The sequence below is a fragment of the Falco biarmicus genome, chromosome W (genome assembly GCF_023638135.1).
Source record: "Falco biarmicus isolate bFalBia1 chromosome W, bFalBia1.pri, whole genome shotgun sequence".
Taxonomy (NCBI): Eukaryota; Metazoa; Chordata; class Aves; order Falconiformes; family Falconidae; genus Falco; species Falco biarmicus.
The window spans coordinates 1,850,101-1,874,144 of NC_079310.1; the positions used below are offsets into that span (position 1 = coordinate 1,850,101).

Consider the following 24,044-nt stretch of genomic DNA (forward strand, 5'->3'; position numbering starts at 1 on the left):
AGGGGCCGGATTGAGGACCCTGGGGGGCCGTATCCGGCTCGCGGGCCGTAGTTTGGGGACCCCTGGTGTAGGCCTCTAGTACTCAGGACCCCAGCAGTTCTGTTATAGACCCCACAGTTAGTCCCTTTATTACGTGTTTATGGCAGAGTGACTTTTACACAGGGTGACTTGTCTGCAGAAAGAATCAGAAGATTTTGTCCTTGGAATAGCTGTTTACCATTCTTGACTATCCTAGAATAAGAAAAGATGAAATAAAATTTCAATTTGTATATGTTGAAATTCAGTCTCACTGACTGAAGTACTTAGTTTTTTAGATGTCCACTAAAACAATCCTACTAAAATATGTGGCTGAGAGTTGGTGTTCTTTTGATGTTTTGTGGTTTTTTTCTTGGTTTTGTTGGTGTGGGGGATGGTTGCTTTTTTTGTTGGTTTTGGTTTTTTTCTTTCTCTGTCGTCAGGCAAGAGGGGCAAATTTTTTTTAGAGCCTTCAAAACTCCATCTCTGGAGGTTTTCAAAATCTCCATTCTTTTTACTTAGCTTGTAAATTTAGGAAAATACATTATGATGATACTTATGTTTAGGATAGTTCACCTTGGTGCAAGCAAAATGGTTTCAAAATCTATTTAAAGATAAATACATTTTGGTTATATTTTGAAATTAAATCTCTAGAAATCTGTGATGTGTGGGGCTGCTTACGTTATGGCTTTCATATTTCATGTAAACATATTGGTGCTATAACATCTTTAGTGACTGGTGCATATAATTAAGGTGCAAATTTGTCTTTTAGGTATGAAGACATTGTGTTGAGGACTCATGGTTATGGATTGGCAGTCTAGCAGAGGAGGAAACGCTTTCCACCTGTTAATTTTCTTGAAAATTGCAACTAATTCAGAATATCTTTTCAGGACTAATATTGTGCTCAGCTGTTTTTTCAAATAACAACTCATATAGAAGTCTTAGTAATATATAATTTCAGGGATGTACAAACTGTTCTGTAAAAAAAATTTTAAATTGGTTTGTAGCTTTTTCAGATTAATATATTGTCTATATCTGCTGGCAGGGTGAAGTTTTGCCTTCTCAGCTGTACAGGTGAATATCTCAAAGACAAAATTAATGCAGTATTTCTCTTTAGAAATCAAACTTTATTTTAAATGGGTAGGTGTTAGCTGCATGTCAGTTGGTGAAGTCTATATGCTGCTAAATAATTGTTTGTTCCCCTTGTTTTTTTCATTGTAGTCTGCGGTTAGCTTTACTAAATGAAGCAAAAGAGGTGCGAGCAGCAGGATTACGAGCCCTCCGCTATCTCATTCGAGACTCCAGTATTCTCCAGAAGGTGCTAAAGCTGAAAGTGGATTACTTGATAGCCAGGTAATTTTCCCTTCCTTTCTTGTTGTAAATCACTTGTTTTTTCATGGTTGAGAGAGGTGACAAAAGGTATTTTCATATCTTCTTACATTCTTGATATGTAGCTTTATAAAAGTATTTTTTCTTTAATTTAATAATGTCCCTTATTAAAAATAGAGGGATAATACATAACACTAGCTAATCCAAATAAAAAGATGACCTAATATATGATATACTATGAGTAATTAAAAAATTAGACAAATTATAGGTGTTTTTGAATTGTAAATGTCACTAATCATAAATTAATCTGTGGTGTTATTAGAAGGTTGAAACTTAAGTAATTTTCATGTCTTAAGTTTGTTTTATGGGAGTTGTTCTGATTCTTTGTATTATCACAGTACTTCAGAGCCTCTAGTACAAAGTCAGGGGAAAAAAGTAGTTCATGCCCAAGAATTTGTAATTTAAGTATAATCCATGACGCAACAGAAGAATACTAAAGGACAAACTAATAACGAGACAGTAAGATCAATATCATGAGTAGATCTAAATATTATAGTTTCTAGCATTTCTTTTGTTAAAATCTTGTTAGATTTAATATACTGATATATATGTATTTTTATAAATATACACATATAGTCAATTTTAGCATGCTGTTTAATTTTGTTGGAGCAAAAGGACTTTTCTGATCTGAGAACACACAAAACAATGTGAAATGTTACAAATACTTTTAGTTTCTTTTGAAATGACAAATGCAGCTAGCTCAGAAAATATTTATTGAAGCTGTTACACCTTATCACTGTATATTTGAGAACATTCTAGTGATTCAATTATAATGAAGATGACTGGAAAAAATATAAAATGTAACTAATTGACCAGTCATGATGAGTATGCTTGCTGAAAGGCAGAATTTTTAAACAATCAGTCATAATATTCTCCTGTTTATTCAGTTGTATAAATATTAATGCAAGATGTTAACAACACTAACTTTCACCTTAACTGTTATAAACAAAACATGTTTTTAAATGTATTTTAGGTGTATTGACATACAGCAGAGTAATGAAGTAGAAAGAACACAAGCACTTCGATTAGTCAGAAAGGTAAAATCTAACTATATATGGTCTTATCAGCTATGCCAGTCAGCTGTGCTGATTTCAAGTTTTCTCCATCAGCATTTTTATTTTTCACACAGTCTTTAATACCTTACCTCACTTTATCATGTGAGAAGAAATTACCGCTGATAATTCAAAAGGGAGAAGGAAGGGTAATACTGAGACTTGTTTATATTTTAACCTCTTACCACTGAGAATCTTGAGTGGGCTAGAAAAATCCTCCTAATTTTTCTTTGATAGAGATCAAACTGGATTAGATTTGGAAAAAAAATTCAAATTATGAATGCAAGGGTGTAAGAACCATATTATTATGTTTCATCTAATGATTTAACTTTATTGTATAGTGTGTTTAAGCATCTGTAAATCAAGGATGGGACATTTTCTGCCATTTCAGAAATGAGGCTAATTGCTATTGCTGGAATAATCAATTGAAGGAATGCTTCTAGCTTTATTGCTTTATCCACAGAGGTTGAAGCTATCTGTAGTTCTTTTCTCAAATACATGATAAGGCTTATTTAGTCTGTGGTGGTTACTGTCCTGTGTACCCATGGATGTGAGATGTTTGAAGCTGTGGTAGTTGCATTTTCAAGTTAATCCTAGAGAAATTGGCATATGCAGCTACTGAAGCTTTTTTTTTTCAGGCAGTATAGTACTGTACCTTTGCACTGGACTTTTCTATTTTTTTATCTTGCTTACATTTTTTTACTTCTACTGAGCATCTTAGGAAAAACTACCAAAGACTCAAGTAAGGTTTGAAGTAGTTGGAAGAATTGTTCCCCAGCAGCGCTGTGTGTATTTAATCTGTTTTATGTGTATATGTATTTTTTGATAGATATATTTAGGTTGAAAATATGAAAGCTTGATATGCAATTTCTTTTCTTAAAATGAGCTCACTTGGTTTCTTACAGAAGAGACAATACGCTTGATTAACAATTGTGCCAAAAAGTTTTAAAGCTTAAACATCCACGCCACCCAAACAAAAACCACAACCATAAAGGAATGGATCCTTGAGGAAGTCACCATTTTAAAAAGTTCTTTGCTAATCTGGTTTAAAAAAGAGCTTCAGTGTAGGGGCAGAATAACTTAAATCAGAAGATGGAATAGAAACACAATTATAAGGAATTGTTTTTATATGGGTCAGAAATGTGTCCTCATATTCCTGGGCTTTCTTGAGTATTTCCTAGTTGAGCAGACTTCTGTCTTGCTTGAAAGAAACAAGAGGAAGCAAGAGAAATAAATCCATTAGTTTGACTTAAAAAAATGAACCTGAAAGATAAATGTTAAAAAAATATGGCTGATCACATGTGCTTTTTTCTTTTTTTTCTCTGTCATTGTACAAAGATGCTGTGCATGGGATGTACACGCATGGAATGTACATGCTTTACAAGGATGGTGATGATTCTCTGATGCCGAGAACTGTGTTGATGAATGATGTTTCATAACATCTTTTGCTACCTAGAACATCCTTGTTTCTTAAAAGATCATGTCAGACAAACAAAAAGCTACCCAACCTGCCTATAAATAAAGTTAACACCTTTTTCATTCCTGTCTGGGCTGCAGCAGTTAAGCATGCATTGACACAGAGCAGTCAATATTTGAGAAACTCTCTCTTTCACAAAGGATATTGTGGCACATGTCCTGAATGGCACATTTTGTATTTTCACAATGTCTTTTTATTATCCAGCTCTTGTCCTTTTCCCATCTTTCCTCATCTCTTGCAAGATTTCAGATTCAGTAGTTTGATACCAGGATTCCTAAAAGATTATATGAAGATCTTAAGAGAGGAGATGAATGGCAAATATAACAATCAGATTTAATTAATTTGTGCAGGAGATAATTTACCATAAGCTGTGGAAGAGCTAAACTGGGTTTCACTAGCATCTCAGAACTGTTGTTTTCTGTTCCAAAGTATGGATGCAGTTTTTAACTTCATCTTTGATAACTAAAATGAATAGCATGGATATAAAATTTTAAAACATTCTCTCACTTCTCTTTGTTTTCATAGAGTCAAAGAACAAAATGTAAAATATTAACCCTGTTTTGTGAATTTATAAAAGGCACTTAATAAACTTGTTTAAAAAATGATACAGGTTAAAGTAGTGTAGAAAAGAAAAACAACTTTAAAGTTTTTAAACTTGGTTTCTGATTATTATTTTTTTAGGACTTTGAGTGCTCATATTCTCTTTTGACTATACTCTGTGGGGCAGTGTTTAGTACTATCACCTCTACATTTCATAGTAAGAGCTTTGTAATTTAGCAGTGTCATCTTTAGCAATGCTTCAAAAAGTGTTTCTTCATCTAATAGAATTCATTCTGTCCATTCTTCAGTAATTTAATAGGAAGAAAATTTTATCTTCAAAGCAGAAGTCAGGATGAGGTATAATATGAACCACCTTCTTTCTTCCTCTTTTTTTTTTTTTTTAAAGGAATCTTTAAAGACCAAATTCACAGTCCTTGTTACTTATTTCATCATAGCTGCTTGTAAGTAGCCTTGCATTACCTGTCCTTGGTCTTTAGAATTGCATTTTGATATGTAGAGCAGAACGAAGGCAGATGGACTGTATTTATTATTTGTATTTATTCTACTAAAATACTTGGAATTTAATATTACAAGGAAGAAATCTTTCCTTTTCATGTCTTAAAACCAAAGAAAACAATGAAACAAAACAGTTTTAGGAGGCTGCTTGTGTCCTCACGCTTAAGTACATGTTAATATCAGTAGAAAAAAAGGTTAGAATTCTGTAGAGTGGATTGGTACACCCATTCTACTGCTAATTCTTGTTATTTCATGCCACTGTAAAAGTGAAAACCTACGTGGGTGGGGAAGAGTTTGGGTTTTATTTAGAGTCCTATCTTAAAGCTTCCTGTTTTATGGGTGACAACATTATGTATGACAAGTTTCTCAAAAACACATCTTAAAAATAAACTTGTTAAAGCATTCAAATAAATTTGTCATAATTGTTGATCTCTTCATTTTAATATTCTCTGCAAAGATGGGAGGAAGTAATCCTCTGAACAAATAACTGTAAGACATCTAAGGGAGCTGTAAAATGAATATAGGACAAAGCTGTTTTGGAAAAATAATGGATATAAGTCTGCTTTTGTTGGAAACAAAAGGGATATTAAATTAAACCTTGGTTATTCATTCTTCAGTTAAAAACTAAAACCTATTTACAATAAATTTGAGACAGAATAGAACAGATTTTAACAGCCAGTGCTCCTTTATACTACTGAAGAGCTCCTGTGTCATGGAAATCCTCGGAAGCTAGTTTAGGACAAGCAGGATTTATACCAGATTAAAAGAGAAAAACCCTGTGCACACATTAAAGCCAAAAAAACCCCACTTCACCCTCCAAATGAGACTTTGACTACAAAGGCTGAGTAGCTCTCTATTCACATTTTTTCATAGTTTGCTAAAATTCAATATACATATCCTGTATACTATGGAACATGAACATCACTATAGTTAAACAGATGTATTAATAAGGGGAAATAGTTTTTTTTGTCTGACTGCTTAAAAAGGGAACAGCATAATTTGTTATAACCCACTCAACCATGTCACATTTTTTTCTACTAATAAATAAAATTGAGATGTTAAAAAATGCTCAGTATCCACTGAACATCTAAAAACTTTTAAAGTTTATTGTGTTTAAAGTGTGTGAGTTTTTTTGTGACGTATATAGCTATATAACTTATGATGAAGTTTTATTACACAGCAGTTTTAGGAAGATCAGGTACTTTACAAGAGGATATAGGGGTGTTGCTGACAGTTGCCTTCTAAATACTATAGCAGCTTCTTTTGTTGACTGTCCTTTTTTGTAGTCTGCAGCAGCCTAAGGATCTCTCTACAAAACAAGAGAGTTTAGTCTTGGCTAATTAAAAAAATTGAATAGGTATTGAAGATAGATATCTGGTGCAGCATGAATGAATCTTCTAGAAGAGTTTGTAATCTGCTGTTTTATTGGATAGTGTTCTCTTGCAATAAAGAAATTCTTGGAAAAAATCTGAAGGTAGCAGTAGTCCTCTCTGCAACAGTCAGGGTTTTTTTACTCTTTCTTATAATAAAATAATATAAAATAAAAAAAAAAGAAGCAGGAAGAGAATGGTAAATTGATGAATGAAGAATTTCAAGAACAAAAGAAAGTGTTTTTTGGATTTGCAGGATACAACCAAGTAATATATGGAGTGGTCTGGTAGTATCTAGGAAACAAAATGCTAGTGAATCTGTGAGTATATTTAAAGAAATATTATTAAGAAACAAGAGGGCTTTTTCTTTCACTTTTGGCAGATGATCACTGTGAATGCTTCATTGTTCCCCAGTTCTATTACTAATTCTTTAATAGCAGTTGGAAATGATGGTCTTCAAGAAAGAGACAGAATGGTTCGAGCGTGTATAGCCATTATCTGTGAACTAGGTAAGATAACTGAAAGCTAATTAAGAAAAATTTTGATGTGGTTGTCAACAGTCTTCTAAGATTCTTTTCTGTGGATTCCTATTACATAGATTGTATTCAAATAATTAAGGGTATTTGTTTAATAACTAATGAATCAGATGTTAAATGTTCTTAAAGTCCATTTAATATATTTTAGTCATTACTTTGATATAAAACAAAATCACTTTAACTTAAAATCAAAATCTCTTAAGTGAAGTACCTGAAGATTTCAGGTACTTTAAGACTTGCCAATTTTTGCATTACTTTAAAAATGTTTCCCTGTGCAGTTGATGTTTCTAAAACTAGTGGATTGGAAGTAGGTAAAGTTCCATACACGTGGTATTGACAAATGTACAAGTGTTCAGAAAACTAAAAAATATTTTCCTTTAAAACTTTTTACAGTGGGTATTGTGATTAGCTGTCTTCTGGAAGTCAGTATTTGTGTCCACGTAAAGGCTATCTGGACAGTGATTTATATTAACTCCCTATACTTGTGTGTGGGTGCTTATTTTTAAAGATTTTTTTCAGTTTTATATCAATCAATGAGAAATAACTTCAGCAACATTTTCAAGATACAAACTTCTCTTTTAAAGAACTAAACAATCTGTTACTCATTTATATTCTTATATAAACATTTTATCCATGTCAGTCCAGTGAAACACAACACCTTTTTGCAGGGAAATTCAGACGCTAATGTATGGAAACTTGGTTGGAAATAAGCTGGGAAATTGCTGCACAGTGGCGACTGACTGACCAGTATTTTTGTTGATTATGAATTAATCAAAAAATCTCAATTTATTGCTAATATCAGTCATTCAAAGCTTTATTGTATGCCTCAGCAGTGTTTAGGAAGGAAAAGATATATGTGCTAATCGGAGAAGTTTGTTGCTTTGGAAGTCATGAAATGTTTTCTTTCATATCGTTAGCCGGAGTGATGTCTTTTTCTTTATTTAGCACTTCAGAATCCCGAGGTGGTGGCTCTTCGGGGTGGTTTAAGTACCATCTTGAAAAATGTGATTGATTGTCAGATAAGCCGAATAAATGAGGCTTTGATAACTACAGTTTTGCACCTCATTAATCATCCAAAGACCCGACAGTATGTGCGAGCAGATCTAGAGTTAGAGGTGAGTTCAGTTTTACTTGTGTAGTGACAGAAGTTAAATATTGTATTACTAATGAAAATTTTTAAACATTTTCACTTCAGATTTCACCCTCTGTATTAGTGCAAAATGTTTAAATGCAACATTTTGGGCTAAGAGCTTAATTATTTATAAAGTAGGAATAACATGATGGATTGGACTGGGATTTGTTAACTATTCTCATGTGAAAGTAATGCATGTCTTTCTTTTGTTTAGCGAATTTTAGCTCCTTACACAGATTTTCACTACAGGCATAATCCAGACACAGCAGAAGGACAACTCAAGTAAGTGTTAGTGCTGCTACTTATGCTGCTAGTTGTGTTCATGGTATTGGAATTAAACTATTTTTCTTTCCAAAGTGACAAGATAAAGGCAATTAGATAATATTAAACTATTTGAAGTTGAATATGATAGTAGGTTAGAATGCAACTTACTAAAATATTGTTAAGTGTTTCAGATTTAAAAGGGAAAATTAGTTTTACCCTTCTTCCCTTCCCCTCATTATATTTCTTTTACTTTAAAAAATCATCACAATTTACTTCAGGTATGGGTTTCTTTTTTATCTAGCTTTAAACATCAACAACGAGGAGTTTGCATTTGAGCTAGTTTTATGTTTGATGGTTGTATGATCAGGCTCAGAAATGGAAACAAGAGGTTCTAACTTGATATCGGGGGGGGGGGGGGGGGGGGGGAATAAATATATTATGTGAGGCCAGTCAAGCATTGGAACAGGCTGTCCGGAGAGGTCCTGCAGCCTTTGTCCTTGAGAGTTTCTAAGACCTTGCTGTAGTCTTACTGTCAGTGAAGGCTTCAGAGTGAATCATCCAACCAAATATAGATCACTTTTGATGTGAACCTCCTACTGTGGAACCTCCACTAAAAAAAGAAAACTAACAATACTTTAAAAATTCTAACCTCTGTGTGTGTGTGTACACATTGCATACATATATATGTAGTAACAGATTTTTCTTACTCTGAATTTTGTCCCCCATCTAAAATTTCAGTTTACTACTTTTTACTTGCTATGTTAGTAACACTGTTTGTTTTACAGTAATTAACTGTGTATTGTGACATTTGTTATTTTAATGACAGAGAGGACAGAGAAGCACGGTTCCTAGCTAGTAAAATGGGAATAGTGGCAGCATTTCGATCATGGGCAGGTAAGGTTTTTTTTGTTTTTTCTAAGTTGGATGATTGGAAGGGGAATTTTACTTTCTAGTGTAAAAAAGTGATTTATTTAAGCACAGAATCTGTCTCTTGATCTGTATAATTTCTGTTGATGCCTTCCTACAATGGTACTGTTCTGCTGATTGACTTGTGACAACTTAAACAATTGTAAGAATTCAGTATCATATTTTAATGTGAGCTTTTGAGGTTAGAACGCAGTAGGCATCCATTGAGCTTGTAAGTTGATCAGTTGGGATATATCCTTTTCTCCCATCTTTAACTTATTTTGTAATGATTCTGTACCTGTACTGTTTACAAATCCTATACCAGCACCTGTGCTACCCAAGTGTCCCACCAAGCTCTTTTCCTCTGACATAATGGTAAATGTGGAAATGAGATATTAAAATGAATAACGTTCTTCTGATACTGTTGTGCAACTGAAACACAGGTGGCCAGTATTCTATTTAATTAGTTAGTATTAGTAACAGGGTGATTCCAAAAAACAGTTATATAATCAACCCAGATTGATCTATTTTGTATCACAGTAGCATTAATACAAAATAGCATATTGAGCATAGCTAAAGTTATGGTACCACTACTGCTAAAATTATACATATTAGTAGTATCATTAACACAACAATTACAAGCTATTTCTATAGTACATACGCAAGGAATAGAAATATTATAGCATTTGATAGCATCAGTACTATCATTTGATAAGGTCACTGTGTCTTGATCCATTTGATATTGCACAAAGAGATGTCCATTCCTTCCAAGGGCTCTCCACAAGGTCACTCCTGGTGAAAACATCAGGTTAACTATCTGACAAGGCTTATTCGCATCGCAGGTATAGTTGCCTTGTGTTCGTAAGTGGGTGCTATTTCTCTACCACCAGCTTGCAGTCGTTGTATTAATCTTTCTCAGATAGTTTCTTGGGGTAATGGCACCGTCCAAATGGACCATAAGATACAGGACAAGATTCAGGATCCAAAACAGGTAGTTCTGTAAAAGACAAGGCTAAAAGATATGATATCATTCTCAAAGATAATATCTGTTAGCGGGGACATATTCCCATTTGAATTCATATTTCTTCTGGGTTACTTTATACAAAGGAGCCAGAATTTGCCCTAAATGTGGAATATGATGTTTCCAGAATCCAAATAATCCAATAAATCTTTGTGCATCAGTTTCATTTTGTGGTGTTGCAAAATCCAAAATTTTCTGCCTGGCTTTTGGCAGTATTTCTCTGTGCCCACAATGCCACTGCATCCCTAAAAACTTCACTGTCTGAGCCAGTCCCTGGATTTTGCTTGGATTAATCTCCCATCCTTTGTTTTTCATATGCTAGATTACCAATTCTAATGGATTTTGCACCTCTTGCTCAGTTTCCTCCTGAATCATAATGTCATTGATATAGTGTACTATCTGTGTGGTGGCTGGTAAAGTGAATAAATCCAAATGCTCAGCCCATTGTTTAATGACAAATAGTGGGGATATGTATTCACCCTTAAGGCAGATGGGTAAAAGTATACTGTCTGCCTTGCCAAGTAAAGGCAAACTGATCCCAGTGCTCCTCAGCAATGGGTATTGTAAAGAAAGCATTAGCCAAATCAATTACTGCATACCAGGTTCCTGGATGTTATTGCACTTTTTCAATCAAAGTAATGATATCTGGCACTCTGGCCATTAACAGTGGAGTATATTTCTTCATCCCTCTGTAATCAACAGTCATTTGCCAGATCCCATCACTTTTTTTTACTGGCCACACTGGACTATTCCAGGTGGTGGTGGTGGGTTTTAAAACTCCTGTCTCTAACAAATTCTTTATTGTTTGTGAAATTTCCTCATGTCCCCCTGGAATTCTATATTGTTTCATTGTAACAATTTTCGCTGCAGAAGGAATTTGTATAGGGGGCATTCTTACTTTCCCCACAAGTACAGGTTTAGCCATAATATATGGCTTTACTCCAAATTGATATTGTCTTGTAAATGTAAAGTTAACCCTTTTAAAATATCAATTGCAATAATATATTCAGGGATTAGGACAATCATAAATAAATAGGTTCTTTTTGGCAAATTTCCTATTTTCATTTCAATTTTAGTTTGAACAGATTCAATTTGTTTCCCTCCTAATCCAGTAATAACAACTTTTTGACCTTTAAATCGCTTTGGATTTCCATAAATTAGAGAGGCCTCCGTTTCAGTATCTAAAAGGGCCCTAACCTGTTGGAGGGGAATCAATTTTTCCAATAAATTTGCAGCTCCACATGTGGGCGACCGTCTTTCTCATGGGTCATCAAAATACGGCCCACGGGCCAGATACAGCCCCCCAGGGTCCTCAATCCGGCCCCTGGTATTTACAGACACACACACACACCCCATCTCCTCTGCTGGGCAAGCTGTCGGCAGCCTCTGCACTGCGAGGTCCAGCCAACTCGGGCGAATCGCCAGAGCCCCGGCGCGGCAAAGTCCCTTCAGTCCCTTCTGGCCACCCTGTCCGGACTGCGCGGCCAGGCTGAGGAGGGGGGCGGCGGCATCAGCGAGGGGGGCGGCTCCCCCGTCTCTCCCTCCCTCCCTCCAGCTCCCAGGCAGGACAAGCAAGCCAGCACCAGTAGGAAGCGCGCGCACCATCGTGTCAAAAAAAAGAACAATTGACTCCGAGTGCGGGGTGTTCCAAGAAAAGTGGACTTCTGATTATTTTGTCACGGAGTACAAAGAGCGAGCTGTTTGTCTGATATGCCAGAATTCAGTGTCTGTGTCAAAGGAATACAATTTGCGTCGACACTACGAAACTCAACATAAAGGTAAATATGATTCTTTGGTCGGACAAGTGAGAAAAGATAAAATATTAAGACTGAAACATGGATTGACAACTCAGCAAAATACGTTTGTGAAGCAAAAGCAGCTCAATATGTCATCACTTCGAGCAAGCTATCAAGTTGCCAAGCTCGTAGCGCGCACTGGCAGAGCATTCACAGAGGGAGAATTTGTTAAAGAATGCCTTCTTTCTGTGGCCAAAGAGATGTGTCCAGAGAAGGCGGATTTATTTAGTACAGTGAGGCTTTCAGGACCTGCAATTACACGAAGGACTGAAGAAATGGGGGAAAATTTGAATCTGCAGTTGCAAAACTCCTCAAAAAAACTTTGCTGTTTCTCATTGGCACTCGCCAAAAGCAATGATGTTCGTGATTCTGCACAACTTCTAATTTTCATTCGTGGGACAAATGATCGTTTCAAAGTCACAGAGGAGCTTGCTGCACTGAAAAGCACCAAAGGAACAACTACAGGAGAGGATATCCATGAGAAAGTTTGCCAAACTATGAACGATTTGGAGCTGGACTGGGGTAAACTATTCAGTGTGACACCTGGTGGTGCTCCTAGCGTGGTGGGGTCCATGAAAGGAGTGGTTGCACACATTAACAAAGAGATGGACAAACGCAGCCATTCACATCCAATAGCCATACACCGCATCATCCACCAACAAGCCCTGTGTTGTAAATCACTGAAGCTGGACTCTGTCATGAAAATTGTGCTTTCTTGTGTTAACTGCATTAGAGCTCACGCACTAAACCACAGACAGTGTCAGGAATTTCTGTCTGAGCTAAATGTTGCCTATGAAGATATTCTGTACCACACAGAAGTCCGCTGGCTGAGTCGAGGGACAGTTTTGAAACGATTTTATGACTTACTTCCACAGGTTTATGATTTTGTGCTTTCTAAAAACAAAGAAGTACCAGAGCTCAAAGATGCAGAACGGAAATGGCACCTTGCGTTTCTGACAGATGTAACAGAGCTACTCAACAATTTCAGTGTCCAGCTTCAAGGAAAGGGGAAGCTCATCTGTGATGTGTATTCACATGTGAAAGCATTTCAAGTCAAATTAGACCTGCTCATTAACCAAGTAAAGGAGGAAAACTTCTGCCATCTCCCCACAACTCAAAACCTGTCTGCAGAAAAACCAGCAGTCGCATTCCCAAACAAAACGTGTATGGATGTACTAGAAATGTTGCAAAAGGAGTTTCAAATTAGATTTAAAGAGCTTCGTCTCCATGAACAGGACATGCAGCTTTTCCGGAACCCATTTTCTGTTGACATTGAAACTGTTGATCCGATTTACCAAATGGAATTGGCCGAGCTACAGACTTGTGACTCGCTGAAAGATGCATTCAAATCAAGCAGCCTTACTAATTTCTATGCGTCTCTCCCCTCAGAGACATCTCATAATCTCAGGAACCATGCACTCCAAATTGCAACCATCTTTGGCAGCACCTATGTCTGTGAGCAGACTTTTTCCCGAATGAAACATCTGAAATCTCCAGTCAGATCCAGACTAACTGATGAACACTTGCATCACTTGCTACGACTGGCAGTGACAAATATGGAACCTAACACTGACCATCTCATTAGCCAAAAGCAGGCCCATAGTTCACATTGAAATATTATTGGTTTTTGTTGATTACAATTGTTCTTAATTTAAAATATTGCATTCTTTTCCCTGTTTTTTGTGCACTACTACAAACAAAATATGTGCAGTGTGCATAGGGATTTGTTCATTTTTTTCCAAACTATAGTCCGGCCCCCGACAGTGTCTGAGGGACAGTGAACCGGCCCCCTGTTTAAAAAGTTTGAGGACACATGGTCTTTCTTAACCCACTCTTGTATTGGAGCTTGGCCTTCCTTTCAATTAGTCTTTAACTCTTTTAATTGTCGATGGAGGATTTTAACATCATGCCAGGGATACAGACCATCATCAAGCTGCCCCCAATCCTCCCTGTCCCCCAGAATGTCTGACTCTCCAGCGGGGGGCCCTCTGGCTGGGGAGTGGGGCATCCTTTCAAGGTTCAAGAGGCAGTGCAGAAGGCTGAGCTGTATCCTCTAGTGATTCTACAAACTTTTCTGGCTATAACTATTTACTTTCTTACTTGGTTTGTTCAGTCCTCACTGTTTATATAACCTCCATATCTCATTCGTAGGAATTCCATCAATTTTATCTCGAGTCATCCCATCCTTTAACAAGGCAGCAAACATTCCTCTCCATGAAATCCTACTATTTTCAGCTTTATTATTTTCATTTCTATCACCACACCCTGCATTTTGTTCCGGACCCCATTCTCCTAAACCTCCCAGTTGTTGTACCTTCTCAATTACTTCTGCTATAGGGTTCCCTGTCTCATTTATTAAAATCGTAATCATGACAAGATTGTCATATATGCAGGCGGAGCAGTTTTAATGATTGTATTCCTAATAGGTGCGGTTAACCCAATCTGTATCATTGTGTCAATGTCTCCTATAAAGATAGCAGTTTTCATCCCTTCCTCTTTAAGACACTGTATGCAGTCTTGTAATGTGTACCAGGGGCGATCTCCTCCTGGCCATTCCCCCTCCATGGGGTATTTGCAGTTGCAACCCGCAGCTGCCAAGGTTAACAAATTAGTGTCTCCCTGATAATGCTTTCAAAAAGTATCTTGCACAAAAGAATCAGAACTCAATATTACAACTTCTTGCTATCCACAGCATCCAATGCAGTTCCAGACGCTCCTAAATCATACAGCTGCACCATCCAAGTGAGCAAAGGTTCCCCTGGTTTCTGCTGGAATCGCTCAGTCACATTATTAATTTCATGCTGAGTATAATCCTCAATTACATCATGTCTCACTTGCCATCCATCTGGCCCTGGTTCTAATTTTCTCCTGATGACAGGTTTTATCTCTACAGTCTCAGAAACAAATTCTCCCCCTATACTCGCATCTGAATCAGTTGAGTCCCATATATCACCATCTCACTTGTCAGGATCCCACTGTGTTCCTGCTTCAGCAATAACTGTGCACACCTTATTCACTCTACCCCACTGCTTATGATACTTATACTGAGCAGCCCTAACAGCTGCCTTCTCTGCCACAGTCTGATAAGCATCCAACTTAGCTGTCAACAAACAATACTGGCAATGTAACAGGACCACCTTACTTTGCAAATCACATATTTGTTTCTCTAACTTCACTTTCTCTACACAAATCTGCTCTCGCTGCTGATGCTGTTTCCTATAAGCAGTTAATAAAATCCATCCACGTTGCCCTAATGTGGCCACTTCCTTCCCTTTTTCAACAGGTATCTTTTGCATACATCTTAGCACATCAAGGGGTTCTGCTTCTCTCAAGCATGAATCCCAACTTTCACAGAGTCCAGCACAATGAGACCACTTGGTGGCCAAAGTACAATAAGGCAATTGTTCCCACCTGGGAATATTATCATTGCACTAGTGGCATTTGAAGTTACCTTTTTTTCCTAAATAGAGATAGTTTTGCTTCATATCCTGTCTGTGACGCCAATTTATATTTTGGTGATTGACTGGATACCAAGCAAAAATGAATTCCAAATCAAATATAAGAATAAATGCAGTTTATTATATTACAATATAATAAAGGAAAATAGCACACAATATGATAAAAGGAAACAGTACTAGTTATTATGCACAATATGATAAAAGAGCAATAGGAGCAAAGCATCACATCATTACTCCAAAGTGTTACAGAGACTAAGAAAAGGATACATCACCAATTGCCACCTTTAACATCATCCAGGCCCACACTTCAGCTGGGAAGCCCCATTGCAGCCAGCGCTAGGAGTCTTTCGGTAACAGAAAATTCCTGCACAGTGCGTCTACCTGTAGGTGAGGCTTCTGGCCCAGTCCCGGAGCTTGCCCGCCTTTATACTCAGTGAAAAACAGAAATAGTTTACACACCTAGTGTATGCAAACTTTTAAGTTTAGGCTAAGTGCAGGCATGCACTATCTCATGGTTCATAAGGTTCACACACACCAGGGATCTTGGCCAGATGCCCGAACGTGGTGGAGTCACCGTCATGACACAGCTGCACACAGTATTTATTGTCTGGATGGTCCTGCTCATATCTTGCTTGTTTGGGGGGCTCAGGACAAACACCACCTGCTCGTTAAAGTTGCCCTTGAACTCCCTGAGCTCCCTGTCCATGTTAAGCAATCCCTAATTAAAGACAAAGACTTTGTCATAAGCAGTAATCAATTTAATAAGTTTTCACAACAGGTACTAAGATGTGTTTTGATGCTGTTAAATTGGAGGACTCATACATAGTTTTCTTTGACTAACTACTAACAAGACACAGGTTGGGGGTTTTTTTGGCCTTTTTTTTCCTTAGTATAGAATGCCATATAAGTTGTACCTTGATTGTACTTCTTCACATTTGATGGGTGAGAGGATGTTGAAAATAGCATCATAAGATAAGAATTTCTCTTTGAGATGGTTCTGCCATTGTAAATAAGAAATCTATTTGCCTATGCAAAGAGATATCAACAGAATAGTTTCATTAGCGCCTGCTTTTACCAAGTGCTATAGTTGAAGATGAGCTGCAGTATGGACATAGTTTTAGATTTTTTTATGTGGTAGACATTTCTAAATTGAAAAATTAGATTTTCACATTTTTCTAAATCCTTTTTCTGCAATATTACAATATTTAACATGAAGATATTGCCTCAGAGAGTGCTTGTTCTTGTAGTTGAGACAGTGTCTTGCAAATAAACTAAATCAGTTGAAATGACCATTTACCAAGTGGTATCACCTCTGGGGTAACATATTTAAGAAAGGGGAAAAAAACCTGTGCAACACCAACAACAGTCAGAAGAGAGGAGTGAGAGTATGTGAGAGAAACAGCTATGCAGACATCAGGGTCAGTGAAGAAGGAGAGGGAGGAGGTGCTCCAGGCACCAGAGCAGAGATTCCTTTGCAGCCCATGGTGAAGACCATGGTGAGGCAGGCTGTCCCCCTGCAGCCCATGGAGGTTAATGGTGGAGCAGATATCCACCTGCAGCCCATAGAGGACCCCACGCCAGAGCAGGTGGATGTGCCTGAAGGAGGCTGTGACCCTGTAGAGAGCCTGCGCTGGAGCAGGCTCCTGGCAGGACCTGTGAACCCCCATGGAGAGAGAAGCCCATGCTGGAGCAGGTTTTCTGGCAGGACTTGTGACCCCATAGGGGACCCATGCTGGAGCAGTCTGTTCCTGAAGAACTGCACCCCATGTATGAAACCCACACTGGAGCAGTTCATTAAGAACTGTAGCCCATGGAAAGGACTCATGTTGGAGAAGTTTGTAGAGGACTGTCTTTTGTGGGAGGTACCTCACGCTGGAGCAAGGGAAGAGAGTGAGGAAGGAGCAGCAGAGACAATATGTGATGAGCTGACCGTAACCCCCATTCCCTGTCCCTTTGCACTACTTGGGGGAAGGTAGAGAAATCAGGAGTGTAGTTAAGCCTGGGAAGAAGGGTAGGGGTGGGGGGAAGGTGTTTTAAGATTTAGTTTTTATTTCTCATTATTTTACTCTTGATTTGTATGGTAATAAATTAAACTAATTTCCCCAAGTCGAGTCTGTTTTGCCCATGATGGTAATTGCTGAGTGATCTCCCTGTCCTTATCTTGACCCACGAGCCTTCCGTTATATTTTTCTCTCCCCTTGTCCAGTTGAGGATGGGGAGTGATAGAGCAGCTTGGTGGGCACCTGGCACCCAATAGAGGTCAACTCACCACAGACCATTTTATACTCTTGGGGTGGAGGTAGGGGTGGGGAAAGGCCTCTGAGGTGCACTGTGGTGACTTGTGGAATCAGACTCCACAATCTATCAGATTGTAAAGTAGGTCACAGGGATAGTCCCACCAAAGCCATGTGCGCCTGGGGCAACAACTTGCCTCAATTTATACAATCAAATGTTGCATATACATAAGATTTCCAAATATGCATATACATATTCATAGCCTAGGCCCACTTCATATTAAAATTAGTTCCAAGAAGTCATTTCCATAAGTCCCTCCCAACTATGCTTGCGTGGTGCCTCTTGGTGGGGGTCATGGGGATGAAGGCTTGGTAGTCTCCCTCACTCTGAACTTTTTACCTTATCTCTTTGCGCAGACTCAGTTGTTCCTCTCAGTTGTTCCTTGGTCTTTGTCCAAACTATACAGTTGGTTTTAGCTAGTTCTTATCAGGAACTGTCCTTCAGGAGGAACTGCAGACTCCTTGCTTCAGTTAATGGTTAGTAAAAAAAAAACCTCAAAAAAAAACCCCAAAAACAAAAAACAAAACAAAACAAACCCCACCTCACAACAGTTAGTAAAACAAAGCATTATTTATCAACAACAATTTAGGTAATCATTAAGCAATTAGATCTACTAAAATTTCTTTAACCCCTTCCCTCAGTGGAACATATTTAAATGCCCTTAATGTCTATGTGGCCATGTGTACTTGTCATAAGTTTTTGTGACATGGAAGTTTCGAACTTGAGGACTTGATCTTCAAGTTCATATAAAACACATGTCATTAAAGTTAGATATGTATTAGTGAAAATAAATAGACGAGTAGGTAATAATTTTCATTTTTTAGTAAATATTAATGAATGAAGATTTGGGTTTATATATAATATGTAAGACGTAAAGGTGTGTAAACCTGGCTTTTTGTTCATTTAAAGTTGTATTTTGGAGAAACTTGTTTTATTCTATGAAAATTCTGGAGATGAGCACTTGTCATTTGGGTAAAGATGATTAAAAACGATGCACAGAGAATGTTATTCCAAGTATATTTAAACTCGCTGTTTAGAATTCTCCTGAGATTAAAGGTAACTAAATTATTAGTTTAACATACAGCTTTTGATGGAGAAACAGCTCACGGTTCTGCTAAGATGATTTATATCTTTCAGGTTTAATGTTTATCCTTTACTGACAATTTTGTCTTTTCTTTCTGCCATTTCATCCACGTAAATGTTGGTTATGCAGATAATTTGAGAATATTGTTCACAGTAAAGAGGGTAAAAGTAGCTCTATTTTTTAATGAAGAAACAAAGTTTTGTCATTAGAAAGCTTTGTTAAACATTTATTAGAAAGGAGATGACATTATAGAGGTGAAAAATGTTTATGATTAATAATTTTCATCATCTGTGCTTGTACTCAAACTGGAAATCAAATTTAACAATGTGACTAATGCTTTTTTTTTGCTTGGTGATGGAATATTATGTATTTAATGTTTCCTAGGTATTATCAGTTTGTGCAAACCTGGAAATTCTGGGATTCAGTCTCTTATTGGGGTACTCTGTATACCAAATATGGAAATACGGGTAGGTAGTGAATAATTAGTACTGATATAGGAATAATATTGGATGTTTTAATGAACATTTAAAATTTTGATGATTTTATCCGTTTAGTGGTTTAAATGCAGACTCCAATTATGAGACAACTAGCCTTGACTTTATTTGACCCCCACGTCTAAGTCAATAATCCCATTATAAAACTCCTTAAGCAAGTTGCTTGCTTTTTCTGTCTCAGTTCCTTGCACATAAAATGATAGTGGAATCACACCCTGTATGTCTGAGAGCAGGGAGTGGAGGAGAGAAAAGTGCATGAATTAACTTTTACTCTGACCACAAGTCCAAGCAAAATCACAGTAGCTGCAGTTATGAGTTTAAAGCATTGAATCTGAGATAAATAAAAATGTGACTTCCCAATTACCTGCTAAATCAAGTGGATGGTGGCAGCACTAACTGTTCTAAAAAACTGTAATCCGAGTAGCCTGAGCTTCTGTAGAATTTATAGTGACAGTCAGGCACGCTTCTAAAGTAAACAAGCCCCTTCCTTTCTCTTCTCCAGATCATAGAATCATAGAATGGTTTGGGTTGGAAGGGACCTTAAAGATCATCTAGTTCCAACCTGGCCTTGAACACTTCCAGGGATGGGGCATACATGACTTCTCTGGGCAACCTGTTCCAGTGCATCACCACCCTCACAGTAAAGAATTTCTTCCTAATATCTAATCTAAATCTACCCTCTTTCAGTTTAAAACTATTACCATTCATCCTATCACTACACTCCCTGATAAAGAGTCCCTCCCCACCTTTCCTGTAGGCCCCCTTTAAGTACAGGAAGGCTGCTATAAGGTCTCCCCAGAGCCTTCTCTTCTTCAGGCTGAACAACCCCAACTCTCTCAGCTTGTCATCATAGGAGAGGTGCTCCAGCCCTCTGATCAGCTTCATGGCCCTCCTCTGGACTCATTCCAACAGGTCCATGTTCTTCTTATGTTGGGGGCCCTAGAGCTGAATGCAATGCTCCAGGTTGGGGTATTACAAGAGCAAAGCAGAGAGGTGATTCTCAACCTCTCAACCTCTCAACCTGCTGGTCACACTTCTTTTGATGCAGCCCAGGATTCGGTTGGCTTTCTGGGCTGCAAGCACACATTGCGAGCCCATGTTGAGGTTCTCATCCACCAGCACCCCCAAGTCCTTCTTCTCAGGGCTGCCGTCAATCCATTATTCTCTGCCCAGCCTGTACTGATACTGGGGGTTGCCCCAACCCAGGTGCAGGACCTTGCACTTGGCCTTGTTGAACCTCATGAAGTTTGCACATGCCCACCTCTCTAGCCTGTCAAGGTCCCTCTGGACGACAGCATCCCTTTCCTCCAGCATGTCGACTGCATCACTCAGCTTGGTGTCATTGGCAAACTTGCTTAGGGTGCGCTCGATCCCACTGTCCATGTCCCTGACAAAGATTTTGAACAGCACTGGTCCCAGTACAGACCCCTGAAGAACACCACTTGTCACCGATCTCCACTTTGACTTTAAGTTGCTGACCACAACTCTTTGAGTGCAACCATCCAGCCAATTCCTTATCCACCGAGTGGTCCACCTGTCAAATCCATGTCTCTCCATTTTAGAGACAAGGATGTCGTGCGGGACAGTGTCAAATGCTTTGCACAAGTCCAGGTAGATGACATCGGTCACTCTTCCCTCATCCGTCCGTGCTGTAACCCCGTCATAGAAGGCCAACAAATTTGTCAAGCATGATTTGCCCTTAGTTAAGCCATGTTGGCGGTCACCAATCACCTCCTTATTTTCCATGTGCCTTAGCATAGTTTCCAGGAGGATCTGCTCCATGATCTTGCTGGGCACCGAGGTGAGACTGACCAGCCTGTAGTTTCCCAGGTCTTCCTTATTCCCCTTTTTAAAAATGAGGGTTACGTCTCCCCTTTTTTAGTCACTGGGAACTTCACCGGACTGCAAGGACCTCTCAAATATGATGGAGAGTGACTTAGTCACTTCATCCGCCAGTTCCCTCAGGACCCGTGGATGCATCTCATCAGGTCCCATGGACTTGTGCACTTTCAGGTTCCTTAGATGGTCTCAAACCTGATCTTCTCCTATAGCGGGTGGTTCTTCATTCTCCCAGTCCCCCGCCTTTGCCTTCTGTGACTTGGGCGGTGTGGTTGGAGTACTTGCAGGTGAAGACTGAGGCAAAAAAGTCATTGAGTACCTCAGCCTTCTCCATGTCCTGGGTAACCAGGGTCCCCCGTTTCCTTCCAGAGAGGGCCCACATTTTCCCTAGTCTTCCTTTTATCGCTGACATACCTATAGAAGCTTTTCTTGTTGCCCTTGATGTCCCTGGCCAGATTTAATTCTATCAGGGCTTCAGCTTTCCTAACCTGATCCATGGCTGCTTGGACACTTTCTCTGTATTCCTCCCAGGCGACCTGTCCTTACTTCCACCCCCTGTAGGCTTCCTTTTTGTGTTTGAGTTTGTCCTGTTCATCCATGCAGGCCTCCTGGTGTTTTTGCCTGACTTCCTCTTTGTTGGGAGGCATCGCTCCTGAGCTTGGAGGAGGTGATCCTTGCATATTAACGAACTTTCTTGGGCGCCTCTTCCCTGCAGGGCTCTATCCCATGGTGCTCTACCAAGCAGATCCCTGAAGAGGCCAAAGTCAGCTCTCCTGAATTCCACGGTAGTGATCTTGCTGTATGCCCTCCTTGCTGCTCTAAGGATCTTGAACTCCACCATTTCATGGTCCCTGCAGCCAAGGCTGCCCTTAAGCTTCACATTCCTCACTCAGCCCCTCCTTGTTGGTGAGAACAAGGTCCAGCATAGCTCCTCTCCTCGTTGGCTCCTCTATCACTTGGAGAAGGAAGTTATCATCAACCCATTCAAAGAACCTCCTGGATTGCTTATGCCCTGCTATGTTGCCCCTCCCAACAGATATCATGGTGATTGTAGCCCCCCAATGGGACCAGGGCTTGTGAACTTTAGGCATCTCCTATCTGCCTCTAAAGGACCTCATCCTCTCATTCTTCCTGGTCGTGTGGCCTGTAGCAGACCCCCACTATAATGTCACTTTTCCCTGTCCCTGCCCTCCCTTTAATCCTCACCCATAAGCTCTCAGTCAGCTCTTTATTTATCCCCAGGCAGAGGTCTGTGAACTCCAGCTGATTGTTGACATAGAAGGCAACACCCCCTCCTCTTTGCCTGTCCTTCCTAAAGAGTCTATATCCTTCCATTCCAACACTCCAGTCATATGCATCATCCCACAACATCTTGTGATGCCAATAAGACCATGGCCCTACAGGCGTGGGCATGTAACTCCTGTTGTTTATTCCCCATGCTACGTGTGTTTGAATAGAGACATTTAAGTTGATGATGATGAAGCTGACTCACTGGCTGGAGTGGCTGGAATTCCTTTGTGCTGCTCTTCAGGTGATGTCCCACTGCCTTGTGATCCCTCTCCAGGCTCTGGGCGTCTATTGCTGTCACTGGCATCAAACTGGTAGGAGTGGGATGGATTGAGGTTCCCCTCCCCCAGCAACTTTAGTTTAAAGCCCTCCTCACCAGCTTGGCCAGCCTATGACTGAAGATGCTCTTCCCCTTCTCTTACAGATGGACCCCATCAGCCCCCAGTAGACCGGGTTTAAGTCCATGGTCTAAGTACCAAACTCCTGTCTGTGGCACCAGTCCTGTAACCATTTGTTGATTTGCTAGATTCAATTGGTCCTTTCAAGCCCCTTCCCTTTGACCGGGAGGACTGATGAAAAATCTACCTGTGCTCCATAGTCCCTTACTGCCGCTCCCAGGGCTCTGTAATCCTTCTTGATGCCCCTCAGACTGCTCCTGGTTTAACACTGGTGCCCATGTGGAACAACAGCAGTGGATAATAGTGAATTGTAAAGATTCGTAGCCTGTCAGTAACATCCCTGATATGAGTCCCTGGCAAGCAGCATACCTTTCCAGAGAGCACATCAGATTGGTAAATAGGTGCCTCTGTACCTCTCAGAGGAATTTTGCCTACTGCTGTCACCCATCTCTTTTTCTTAGTTGCACTGGTTATTATACAACGGGCAGGTTGGGCTGCCTTACTCAGCTCCAGCATCTCTTGTGATGTGATGGGTCTTTACTCTTCAGTTGGCAGAACAGCAAAGCATTTGATTCATTCAGATTATGAAAATAAGCATGTTATCCTAAAAGAAACCCTGAAACAAAGACACCAATTTTAGCACTCTAGAAATCACGACTTCAAAAATAATAGTAAACATTTTTGTAAATCTATAAAATTTCTGAAACTTCTGGTTTGTTTGTTTTTTGCTAGCATGGTCTGCTTGAGGTTCTTTATGATATATTTCGCCTTCCTCTCCCTGTTGTTGCAGAAGAGTTTATTGAGGCACTTCTCAGTGTAGGTAAGTAGTTTAGTACTGGTTCACATAAAAATTCTTTTTATTAAGCTCTTCTACAAATTTGAAGCCTTCACTGTTACTTCTGTCTTGTAAAGTATGTCAATCTTAACCATTTCATCACTGAATTCATTGGGTGTTCTGAAGCCCTGTTTAAAACTTTAGCAATTGTTCAGTGTTGATCAAGCTACTAGAAGTCTAACTTTCTTCTGGTATCCTTACTATATATCAGTTGTAAGTTTCATACAAGAGCAGTAGTGTAGCATTTACACAAAAGACTAAATGCGTTACTATAAATTAGACTTCTTTGAAGTGTTAGAAGCATTAGTAATATAGAAGTGTCGGTGCATGCTACAGAAGT

General features: G+C 39.0%; 1 protein-coding gene across 1 annotated transcript in view; it reads left to right on the plus strand.

Moving 5' to 3' along the window:
- LOC130141893 (rapamycin-insensitive companion of mTOR-like) overlaps nucleotides 1–24,044 on the plus strand; it is a 109,237-nt gene that overhangs the window by 37,928 nt on the left and 47,265 nt on the right. The window contains 8 exon segments of the mRNA XM_056323190.1: nucleotides 1,237–1,368; nucleotides 2,378–2,441; nucleotides 6,742–6,868; nucleotides 7,841–8,010; nucleotides 8,242–8,309; nucleotides 9,118–9,185; nucleotides 19,236–19,318; nucleotides 23,602–23,689. Of these exon segments, the coding sequence (XP_056179165.1) occupies nucleotides 1,237–1,368; nucleotides 2,378–2,441; nucleotides 6,742–6,868; nucleotides 7,841–8,010; nucleotides 8,242–8,309; nucleotides 9,118–9,185; nucleotides 19,236–19,318; nucleotides 23,602–23,689 (800 nt within the window).